Source organism: Carassius gibelio, chromosome A24, assembly GCF_023724105.1.
Source record: "Carassius gibelio isolate Cgi1373 ecotype wild population from Czech Republic chromosome A24, carGib1.2-hapl.c, whole genome shotgun sequence".
Lineage (NCBI taxonomy): Eukaryota > Metazoa > Chordata > Actinopteri > Cypriniformes > Cyprinidae > Carassius > Carassius gibelio.
This window is the reverse complement of record NC_068394.1, coordinates 12,322,074-12,334,785: the sequence shown is the minus strand read 5'-3', so window position 1 is coordinate 12,334,785 and position 12,712 is coordinate 12,322,074. Positions and strand designations below refer to the sequence as shown.

General features: G+C 39.1%; 1 protein-coding gene across 8 annotated transcripts in view; it reads left to right on the top strand.

Moving 5' to 3' along the window:
* The window catches only part of LOC127946608 (eyes absent homolog 1), a 42,482-nt gene extending 32,280 nt beyond the window's left edge, over positions 1-10,202 (top strand). For all 8 annotated transcript variants that reach the window (XM_052543292.1, XM_052543295.1, XM_052543294.1 and 5 more), the window contains 6 exons: positions 4,471-4,529; positions 4,627-4,787; positions 4,971-5,085; positions 5,317-5,438; positions 6,052-6,152; positions 8,192-10,202. In XM_052543292.1, coding sequence (XP_052399252.1) covers positions 4,471-4,529; positions 4,627-4,787; positions 4,971-5,085; positions 5,317-5,438; positions 6,052-6,152; positions 8,192-8,272 — 639 coding nt within the window. In that variant the 3' untranslated portion in view covers positions 8,273-10,202. The remainder of the gene's footprint in view (positions 1-4,470; positions 4,530-4,626; positions 4,788-4,970; positions 5,086-5,316; positions 5,439-6,051; positions 6,153-8,191) is intronic.
* The last annotated feature ends 2,510 nt before the right edge of the window (positions 10,203-12,712 follow it).

Genomic DNA, 12,712 nt, shown 5'->3' with positions numbered 1-12,712 from the left:
ATTTCTAAGATTTGCACTTTTTACAAACATCTTTAAATGAATGAAAATTATTCCTTTCTTAAGAAGATTTTCATGAATCTGGCCTCTGCTCTTTTCCGTATCAATACGCTGGAGTGCGAAAAGCCTCGGTTTTAGGAAGGTCACGCTTCCAGAGAGCTTTGTTTTACTTGGTTGTTTGAATTCCATGACTGTTCAAGCACAAACTGTGGATTGGAATGAAGTGGGTCTAAATAACTCTCTTTGTTCTCCATATCCTGTGTCCAACCCACAGGTAAGACGCTCCCTCCCTCTTTCCCCTCTACCTCTCTTACCCTTTGCGTGGGCCAACTGTGATGGGAAAGTGAGGGGAGGGGGGGCAAACACTGGGGTCATCAACCCCCCTCACAGACGGGGGGATGACAGACCCTGCCAATGGAGTGGCAGCATTGAAAACCTGCGAACCATGGATTGGGCTTTTTCACATGGACTTAGCTTGTAGGCTTGGAGGAATGTTGTGATGATGGCTGTAATCACTCACACTGTGCCTTTGTTACCTGGGACGCTCACCTGTTTGGGGAGCTGGTTCCTTCTCCAGACCGAGCTTTAGTGGAGTTTAGGGTCTGGCCCAAAGGCACGGCCAGGAATGAAATCCCTCTTACCTCCTGAGCTGAGACAGAAAAAAAATAGAAACTAAGGTAGCCAGGGAGAGTAATGCAATACGGATGTTTCCAGCTCGGGATGAGAGGGAAAGTGAGGTTTGTAGTTTTAAATAATCATTTTCTTTTTTGACATTCTGCAGCAGTCGCTTCTGTGCAGTCGGCAGCGAAGCCCTTCCTCTGGCCAACAGGAAGAATCAGCCAGTCCGGCCTGATTGCTTAATGACAGATGCCAGCCGAACAAAGGAGGCTCTGATAGCTCGTATAAATGAAACGGTTTTTCTAGGGCTGGATAGTCAGAGGAGGAACATTGAAAGGAAAATGAGAGCGAGTGAATGGAAATAGAGAAGAGCCGATTTCAAGGTGTTTCTTTTGTAGTTTGTTAGGCTTCTCTTGCCGTTTCCCACAGTTTTTCCCACACTTTTATTTCTTTTACCAGGACCTTCATATAGTTTAATGAATGAGAAGGGATCAAGAAATTGATGAATTAAACAGAGACAACGTGTTTGTGCAAGACGTAATTTTTGTACGGATTGCAGAGGAGGATCTTTACACAGCCTACAGTAGGAACATCTGGTGTTAGTTAGCAGCGATTGTAGCTTTGTAAGAACCACTGCTTGGTGAACGAGGAGAACTACAATAAAGAAAAAGACAGGCCTATTTACACTAGATCACACTCAACACCATTGCCATCTCAGTTTTTCCTACATATTTATGAAAACGTAAAAAATATATATAATTTAAGAATGTAAATAAAAAAGTATATTTTTTTAAATACTTTTTGATGCATAATACCATGGTTGTATTACAATAGGAAAATCATAATATCATATATATATATATATATATATATGTGTGTGTGTGTGTGTGTGTGTGTGTGTGTGTGTGTGTGTGTGTGTGTGTGTGTGTGTGTGTGTGATTGTTGCATAATCCTTTATTATTTTTTTATGGCAAATCTACTTCACTGCTTATTAATATTTGAAAAACAAAATGACTAAAATCATTAAAATAATGAGATACTGTATGAGACTGCTGCATGTTATTTTACTATTATTTTTAGGAGAAAAAAAAAATGTTTTATCTGTGCCACAACCAATTAATATATATCTCTTTATTTTTTATTTAATTTGATCTTTTTTCTATGATACAAATATTTACATATATATTTATTACTTGAGAGTTACGGTACACTGAATGTACACATTAAATGTGCAATTTTATTATTTCTATGAAAGTTCAAAACCATATAAAAAAACAACCTGAATACAAATGTATCATTGACCACATTATCGATATTGCATTTTTACCACTAGCCATCGTGCTGTACTTCATATAATATTTACAGCATCTCATCCTTTCAACATAACACCTTCTTGAAGGTACCTTCAGCCACCCTTGAAGATCAACCACATGTTGGGCTTTACCACTTAAAGCTGTCCCATCCTCGGTTATTAGGCTTAACGGTGTTTACGAGTGCTTAAGAAGCTGCCTTAATGAGTCTCATGAGTTACTGTAAGACATTAGGACCAAGCGGCTCCATTAGGGTCCTGGTGCAGCTACCAGAGTGGCAGTCAAGTGGTTTATGTGGGCTCCAGCTGTGTGCAGTAATTGCTAGAGGTTGTGCATTCTTTCTCTGCCCTCACTTTCATCCCAGAGGTCTGGAAGCCCACAACACGACTGTTAATTGTGTGTCGTAATAACCAGCGAATTAAAAGGCAATGTAAACATGTGGTGATTCTGTCAAAGGGAGATGGTAACGTGTTAAGAGACCTAGACAGCTGCACACACTCAAACGTTGGTGGTACTTCTGGAATGTGTTTGTGCTTTGGGTTTATAGTTTGGATATTTTTATCAATCAAAATTTGGTTGGAAATACTTCGAATACTCCATGTTTTATTTACATGAAACGGCGCATTTGTCATCATAACCGTTCATAGTCAGGATTTAACGTTTTGACGGGGGGGGCAGTTTTCTTTAATGATTTTGGCCTGTCCAAAGGTCCTCTTTGGAAAATATATTGGTACTTCAGAAGTATAACAGGTCCATTGCTGACTATCTAGAAACAGATTACACAAATAGCCTGAGGTATTCCTGATCCGTGGCTGCAATTGGCAGTCCATCTTTTGGCCCTGCAACACTCTGAGTTCTCCATGTGAGGTCACCCCGGCGCCCCCCTCACAAACGCCCATGCCTCCAGTCCCCTCCTCCTTATCTGAGCCTATGGAGCCCTGGAGAGGAGGAACAGGGCACCGGGTCAAAGTCTTTTCCTCTTTGGATCTCGAGGCTTGCTGGGAGAGTCTTGGCGAGAGAATGGCTGCATTAGAGCAGGGGTTGGGGGTCAAGATTTTAATTCTGTTAAAGAACAGCTGGTTTGAGTTTCTCTTCACGTTGCTTTCCCCTCCCTCTCCCCACAAATCCAGAGAGATGAAAAATTTGTTCAGAGGGGAACCAGTAAAATAAAAAAGGTTTACGGTCTAAAGCGCTTACCCCTACCCTGCTGTAGCATTAGACAGGAATGCAATAACGTCAGCACTTGGACAGGTTCAGATTGAGTTAAAACAAGGAAGTGCTTTTTTTACTTTTGTGTCTTAGCAGCCTGTTGAAACTTAATTAAAAGGCTTAAAGATCTGGAAAGGAAATTCTAAAGAATGGCTAAAAGGAAATACCCCCTTCTAAAATTCAACTACCAAGTAAATTGTTAGATTAAACTTGAAATATGAATGGAGGTTTAAAATAAGATCTGGCAATGTCAACCCTTTTTCTTTTTACTTCATTGGACAGGGTTTAATTTATAATTTGTAATTATAAGTATACATATATATTTTTTTTATTATTTTTTTATGAGTATATTTGTAATATTTATAATTAGAATTTTAGCAAGTTTATACAGAGAGGTGTAATTCCTAATTAAAATTTAATATGATTGTAATTCTAGTGATAATATATATATATATATATATATATATATATATATATATATATATATATATATATATATATATATATATATAATTTATTTACCTATTTATTTTCTTCCAGATGATTTTTGGAACACACAAGCTGCCATCTCTGTCTTTCCATGTGATTTTAGTTTGATTTGAATGCTCATGCCCTGCTCACTAACATCTAGAGCTCTTATGAGGGGAGGGGGAGAGGACGACTATAAATGGAAAACTAATAACAGATTTTCAGTCTGCTTTCTCCTAAAAACTGGCCTCAGGCTGTGTTGGTGTGTGGCTCGGCAGCAATCAGAGGTCATAATTTCATTGGCGGTTAGCATCAGGTTCAATTTTTCTAGTACGTTACATTTACCAGAAAGTCTGGTTTGTGTTACTGTGTACACTGGCTGAATCAGCTCTGAGCTGTAGAATCATTCAGCCTCTCCAAGAAGTGGAGACCCTGAAGGAGGCATAGATGCTCTCATTATTCCACAGCTATCTCCTTGTTCAGGCACTGGACTCTGGATTAGCAGACCTAACACGGAGAAGCTGTTTCTACCTTCCCAGAGTCTACCGATCCGGTCCCATTTGACTTTACGTACCAACAAATGTGTATATCAAGAGATCCCCCTAGTGGTAGTGGGCAAATGGGTCGGACCCCCAATCCCCTGATGATGGTGTTTATTTTTATTAAGATTTAGCAGGTGGGGGTTAGAGGCTGGAAGTGGTTGAGGGTTGATTTGAGCTTTCGGGAGAGAGCTTAGCCTTCAATTGGGAATTCCATAGTTGTTGACATTATTCACTTAATGGATTCAAACTGCCAAATCATAACCAATTTTTATATTTGAATTACAACCAGCTCACCATGTCCATCCTTTGCTTTTGCTTGTTTCCAGGAATGCGATCAGGTCCACATCGATGATGTGTCGTCGGACGACAACGGGCAAGATCTAAGGTAAAGTTAGCACCATGCTAGCCCTTTCACAGTTCACTCTGACTGAAGCAAAGCTTAAAAGCCATTCTCTCTCTCTCACTCTCTCGTTTCTGTTCAGTACATATAATTTTAGCACAGACGGATTCCACGCTGCTGCCACTAGTGCCAACCTGTGTCTGGCCACCGGCGTACGAGGAGGTGTGGACTGGATGAGAAAGCTCGCCTTCCGCTACAGACGAGTAAAAGAAATTTACACCACCTATAAAAATAACGTCGGAGGTAATCCCCCAATAACCTGCTTTGCTAAAATTGCTGGGGACGAGGGTTGGTGTGTCAACAAAATCACTCATAAGTTTCTCAAATAATCCCTTATGCAGAAACCACTTGGTCTGGGTAGATTTCGAAAGTTCTCAAAGTATTCGCGGGACGGTCCAACTCAAACAATATTTCTGTTCATTTCAGGTCTGCTTGGCCCAGCCAAAAGGGAAGCATGGTTGCAATTGCGAGCAGAAATTGAAGCCCTGACTGACTCCTGGTTAACACTGGCACTGAAAGCACTAACATTAATCCACTCAAGGTAGGCCTTAGCACGAGCGAATTATATAGAGCCCATCTCTGATACACATAAATCAGGGTTTGCTTTATGCCCTAATACGTCAAAGAACACTTACTCTCTGTATTATACAGCATTTTAATTGACACCAATTAAAGCTCCATTTATCATGGGGCGTTTTGGATGACAAATGGCATGCCTGGTTAGCCTTGTCCTCCCCTGTGCACTTTAACTTAGTTTGCCATTCAATTACAGATCAAACTGTGTGAACATCTTAGTGACCACAACACAGCTCATACCTGCCCTCGCCAAGGTCCTCCTGTATGGACTGGGAGTAGTATTTCCAATTGAAAACATTTATAGCGCCACGAAAATAGGTAAGTGTGAGCTCAGTATTAACTACCTGTGTGTATGAATGGACTCTATTGGAGTGTGGCCGTAATTACTGCGATGTTACGTGTAAACAGCGCGATTGGGTTAGGCTGCAGAAGTGGCGGACACACGAGAGGGTTGATGTTCAGGAAGAGGTCTAATCAGGCTGGGATTATTTTCTTGGAGCTCAGCCTGAACTGGGCCTCTCCTTTTCAGGTCTACATATGAAACCACTTCGGCAAATTTATGTCATTCCTTCTTTTCGGCCTCTCCGCTTTTTCGAATGCAAAATAAACACCAACCTTTACTTCCATTTTTTTTTTTTTGTTCGCGCAAAAACTCTGCGCCTCCTTCGCTGCGCCATATGCATGGAAGGTTGATTTAGCTTGTTAAACTCCATTTGTCTCACGTTCTAAGAGGAATAAGGCACACTTAATGCTTTTCAGACTGCTTTTATCTGAGCATTGAATATCGTATCTCCAACCCAAGGCAAAGTGTTTATACTGCGTAATTTTGTGTAACTTATTGCATGTTTAAAGAGCCCCTCACTGGGCCTGGATCTTGTATATGGCTCCCTTGCTTTCTGCAGCGACCTAAACCTGTTTCTCCTCTCCCCAGGAAAAGAGAGCTGCTTCGAGAGAGTAATCCAGAGGTTCGGGAGAAAAGTTGTATATGTGGTGGTGGGGGATGGCGTGGAGGAGGAGCAAGGGTCGAAAAAGGTATGAAGACGCCTGGAACTCTATAGCACTTTCCCTTCAAACCTCTCATTTCTTCAGGCCATTCCCTGAAAATGTCACTGGACCAGCGAGAGAATTATTCCTGCATTGTAATCAGCTCAGTTCCCCTGACAGCTTGAATGTAAAGGGAGGCAAGATGACATAATTACACGTCCCTGCATGTGACTGTGCCGTTTCAGCATGTGCAATGCTAGACAAATCCTCTCAGGTATATTAGAGGGTCGGTTCATAAATATAACATGTTTTTAAGGTGCTTAAATTGTTGTAAGATAAGTCGAGGATATTCCGAAGACCATTAGGACCATCAGAGGAGTGTTGTTTTCCTGTCTCTTGTTGTTCAACCCAGAAGATTTATGTTACCTGTCGCCTGTGTGTTCAGAACATCCACCAAGTTGCCACAGCCATAGAATTTGAATTTGAAATCATTAATTGTGTAATTAATTATTAAAGCAGCTTGTTGTTCAGACAGGCTGCAAACAGACAAAAATGTGTTGGTGTGATTATTTTATCGTGCCAAGTGATTTGTTCCATGTTGTCAGTTAATCATGCAAGGAATGTGAACGTAGGAAGTTTAAGTTTTACATGTCAGTCCCCATTTCCTCCAAGATAAAGTGTTTAGATGGAGCGCAGGGGTGTTTTAATAACTCCTTGGCACTTAAGAAACCCAGCTTGATATAAAATGCCACAGTTTCGTCAGATACAACACTAGTGTCAAGGGTGACTTTGTATGAAACCACCAAAGCAAAGTTAAACCTTTGTATACTTTCGTTTTTTTCCATCGTATCCCAGAAACAATTCCCTCTAGTTAATAACTCGACCGAGGCAAAGAGATACCATCTCTGGCTTTTAAAGTTAAAAGCAAAGACAATTTACAAAACAAAAGAAAAGAGTCTTTTAAGGGTCAGTGCAAGCTTCTCTAAGCGGAACATATGCCTGAGAGAGGCTATACCTTTGATAAGACTCAGGAATGGTTTGTGTGTGGATGACTCTGAGCTGACAAGCTTCTTTCATTCTGGGCAGAATCATATTTCCCTGTGGCCTCTCCCAGGAACAATGCCTCATTTGCACTGTTGTGTTTGGATACATTGCTGTATATGTATAGTTGATTTAATAGTTATTTTCCACCAGGCCTTTCTTTTTACTGAGGAGTAGTAAAATATTTAGCTGTGCTTTCTAATGGGGCCTTTGTTGTTTTATATATTTTAAATATGTTTTATTAAATGTTTCCAACAATAATATTATTAAAATGTATAAAGTTATTCGAATTAAACAAATTTAGTTTTTTAATCATCCGCCAAATCATCCTGCGGAAAGAAAAACCACAGAACAGGAAATTATGTCATAAAGGGGACCCCTGAAGAACCTCATGACTATGTATCAAGGTCCATAAATTTCTTTAAATCTTTTTATGACCCGGCAGGTTCAGGTTGTAGAATAATAGCATGTGGCGCGCCTCCCCAAAAATGAAATCATATGTTGTGAATAAATAATTCCTGGTATTTTATTATTAGTATTAACAAAACAACTTACCTTGGGGGAAAAAACACATATTTTGAAAGCTTTTTGAAATTTTAAAAAAGGATTACGATGCATGTGTACACATGTATCCAAGGTGTACGATTCGTTTTTTTAAATGGTTTTAATTGGTTACACCATATGACATTTTGTCATTAAATTGAAAATGGTCTAAAAAAAATTCTTTACATACAGTATGAAAAAAAAAACATGAACACAAAGACTCCCTTTATTTTCATGTAGTTGAGCTGTCAAAATTAGATTGTTTTTTTATTATTATAACTTTTTTAATGATATTTACTGAGTGATCTCAATAATATGGTGCTGCTTAAGTGCTTGGTGTTTGTAAGTCCTTCCTCGTGTGATGTTACGGGCCATCGAGGCTGTTCAGACGGCACTCAGGGGCGTGATTGTTTTTCTAAGTGAAGTGTTCATTGCAGGTTTTGTGTTTCTTTATTTTCTCTTTCATCCTCAAACTCTCTCGCTCTCTCCCTGTGTCTCTCCAGCACAACATGCCTTTCTGGCGGATCTCTAGTCACTCTGACCTCATGGCCCTGCACCACGCTCTGGACCTGGAGTACTTGTAGCACTGGGACGGCCCTGTCACTCTGTCCCAGGCCGTGCGGGGGCCCTGCAGACCCACACCTAGCACCGTCAGCCTGCTGCGTCGCCCGGGCGTCTGCGTTCCGACAGCACCAGACCAAAAACAAAATCGTTCACACACATAACGTAGAGAGAGAGAGCAGCATGCTCAGCGTGTTGACACATGGCCGCAATTCGTCTTAACCCTAAACCTTTTTCGAAGTGGAGGAGAGTGAATTTATGGCACTGCAGCTGCTGGCCCTGGTTACTGTGAATTGGCTTTTTTTCCCGAAGCCATCAAAATGTTTTACAGCCCTGTCTATGCGGGGGACTCGGCAAGGGTTCACACCTGTGACAAAAACTGAGCTACCGATGCCTTTGGAACTCAGCAGGACTCCGATCCCACTGCAACTTGGTGTACTGTTTTGTCTCGAGCGATGGTACAAAGACAGTGGGGCACAACTCCTTGGTTTTCCTCGTTTCGCCAGACCTGTTGCCCTGGACGTCTTACGCTTCTTATTTATAATCTCCGAGAGACTTTGTGGAGCGGCACTTGGCCCCAAAAAAAGAAACGTGTGCCTTTTCGCATTACAAAGTACTTTGATTCCACTACACCAAGAAGTTTAAGCAGAAGATAAAGGATTTTCTAAGTAATTTAAGGAAAAAGATTTAACGAAACATTATTTACATTGCAGAGACAATCGTGTACAGACATTTTTTTGTGCGTGTGAGTGTGTAAATTTGTAATCACTGGACTATTCCTTCCTATATTGATTAAGGTACATGCTGTGGAAAGCGGTTTCATTAAATTACGTACGTAAAGGCGTTGACGCAGTAGTTCGTGCAAAGCCTGAAATTGTTGATTGTGTTCAAGGTTTCATTCAATGAATAAATATAGATAAGGATTTTTTTTTTTGTGATAATCGTTTTGTCATGACCAAAAGCATGGATGTCAAGTGTCAATAATTTCGTATTTTTCTTCAGTGATGTTTTGTTTCCTCCTTTTTTACGCTTTGCTCCTCAAAGGTGGCGAGTCCATGTAGAGACTTTCTCCACGATGAAATGTGACTCTTTCAGTCAGGATTTCATAGCGAATTAAATCCCAATGGTAGCTCAAACTCCAAGGAAGAACGTAAGCAGCATAATAAGAATAATAATCTTCTGAATGTCAAGCTTCAAGCCGAGTGTAAATGTCTGTATCCCCAGTACTATCTCTGCCCGAGCTAGACATTGAACCTCAGCATTTAAGCTTAAATAGGTTTTATTATCTTTTGTACCGGCGCTAAAGCAGAAAGTCTTGTACAGCAAGTGTAATTTTGTATGAAGTAGTCTTTTTATTTTGATTGTGTGCACTTGGAAATCACTGTAGTTGGATTTTCATGTTGCATATTGGTAGTTCTAAGGTAACTGTGGACTGGAAACGCTAGCTCTTAGACTTTAAAAAAGAAAGCCACTACTCACTCGCACCTACACACACACACACTCACTCTCACAATGAGTTGAGAACATACATGTGCTATCGACTGTGAATTTCCCCAGCTAACTCAGTCTGTTTTTCATTTTCCCTCCCGGCACATGATGATGTTCGGTTCCTGCAGGTGAGGTCGTCTTCTCTGGCCTAGTTTTTCTCACCACATTTACAATTTCACCCCTCTTATTGCATCGCCCGCCACCCCCCGTACCGGGGAATCACATTTTGCTGCTAGATCACGGTAACAGTAGATGTTTTCTAGATTTAACACACATTTCGATTTTTTTTGTTTTTTTTAATAAATGATGCAATCATAATGCAAACTGGAAATAATATTACAATATGTGGGCCTCATTGTGAAACAGTTTGTTGTGTCTGCGAAAAGATGTGTACAGATGTTTTTGACATTTATTATTTGATTGTGTTTAAATTAATAAAAACTGATTTGTGAACTGTAACACACATTTTTCCCGTTTTGCAAGTGATTGAAATGGTGGCTAAGCAGTCTTCTGCCATAGAGTTTCTATTTATTGACTGTTTGCTCCTGCGATCAAATGCCTCCGAAATTAAGTGTTTCGGAATAGCAGTTTTCTGGAACTGATGAATGTCATTTTACGTATACACACGGACACTTTATAAAAGTCGCATTTTATGGGATGGGAATGTAGATTTTGTGTGGTCTCTTCATTTCTTCTCGTTGGTTGGTCTGCAATTCAGCATTTCCCACACTGACAGATTCTCAGACAACACGTCATGTATGGCACTTTTGTTTAACTGATGTAATGCCATATAAAGCTCTCCGTCCCTCTCATCTCTGTGGAAAGCAACTGTTAAAACAATATGTGGGCTCTCAATGTGTACATTAAAAATCAAAGCTTTCAGTTCATTTAGGAGACTTGTTTCCACACAGTGTGATCTATAGACACCGTCTAAATTTATCACACACTGACAGAAAAAAACGTTCTTTTGTTATGACGAGTCTGATCACATTCTTATAGCTTTGCTTTTCTGCTTCAGCAAGAATTTCTGGACTCAGATGAGGGGAATGAGCCCTAATCATGCTACACAGGCACCACAAATTTGTCTGTCTGGCGGTTTGTGTTGTTATTGGGGATAGTTGAAGGTGAAACCCTCACCTAATTGTGATTTTTCTTTGCAACACAGCCAAATGCTTCCAATAACAGCTCCTCTCCACAGATGTTTCCCTGTGTTTTCCGAAACAACACGCCGCGTGGCCACTTGCAGTTGGGAGTTGAGTTGGTTTATATAACACGCATGAAAAATATTTATGAGGCTGATTTCATGAGGTGGCCAAAATGAAGATGTAACAAGAGACTGGCAGAGGAATAGAGATTTTCCTGCAAGCACTCAGAAGAATCAAACTTCCATGCAATCTTATTTTACATGGTTCTGTTCTTCGATATTGAAGTCAATTATGTTTTCAGATGGCATCTAAGCAATATGCCAGGGGACTTGGAGGCTGCCAGGAATGCTAGATAGGGCTGTAATCCTTGGATGGCGATATATATGTATACAATTGAAAGCCAAAATTCTGTCTGAGTCTCATTTACCACACTGGGACAGAATGGGCTTTGCTTCCTTTGATTTTCAATAGAGTCCAAAATAATCCAAGAGACTGGAATAATCCTTGATATAAACAGTAGCATTTTTAATACAAGACACTGTATATATATATATATATATATATATATATATATATATATATATAATTTAAAATAATATATATTAATAATTAAAATTACTTTAATTTATAAATCATTAAAAAACAATATATAATGCTTAACAGGTTATTAGTATATATATATATATATATATATATATATATATATATATATATATATATATATATATATATATATATATATATATATATATTCACTTAGCTAGTAATATGACAAATTTACTAATAAACTTGCTAAACATTACCTAATTATTAACATATGTAATATTTAATGTAAATAGTACATTTTCAGTTCATATGATCTTGTTTGTTGTATAATATCTATTAATTATTTGTTTTTGAAGTTTGAAGTTCCCAATCTACAGTGGAAACTATTCATCAACTGCAAAAGTCATGAAAATAAAGAAAACTCTGAATGAGAAGGTGTGTCCAAGCTTTTGGTCTGTACTGTTTGTATTATTTATAATGTAATCATATTATTTGAAACATTTATAAAAGTAGTTCCCTCACTAATTTACCCAGCTTTAATCTTGTTGTTTTACTCTCATAGATTAATCTTACATTTACAAGTAATTTATACAATCTATATATTTTTCATTCTACATTCTATGTTTTGTGTTAAAAAATCACTTTATACTTCTGTTCCAGTAATGCCTTGACAAACAGCACTAGACTGATTTACTGCCTTAGCCCAGACACCGATTTCATGCCGATTCATACAGAAAGACCCACTCCTGGTGCATCGAAAGTGAACTAATATTGTATTACTTACATATCAAACATTAAAAACTCGTTCCACATGAGTTACTTTACAACCAGAGGGTCTATTAAAAGGCCCTTGTTCCCCACAGATGCGGTAGCTAATGTGTTTCAAGCTGAGGGAGTTCACTCTGTCTTAATACTGCTGACAAGAGAGAGAGAGAGAGAGAGAGAGAGAGAGAGGTTCTAATAAAGGACTTGAAATTCACATTCCTCCCTCTTTCCTCCAACAGTAACTTTATGAAAATACATGTCAGTGGAGTCTGCCATTTTACTACCATCGTCTTTAATTATGATGTTTGCTTCTGGGAAAAGAAAAACATATTTGAAGTTATTGTTGCCTCTTTTCATGGTGGGTTTTAGACAGGTCAATTTACTGCTCAGAGTGAAGACTTACTTAAATTCTCTGCCATTACAGCTACAGGTCTTGCTGCTATACTAGTGTGATAGTTACAGATCCAAGGAATTTTATATAAGATGATTTAATGATTTAAAGGTGTACTCAGTTAGTTT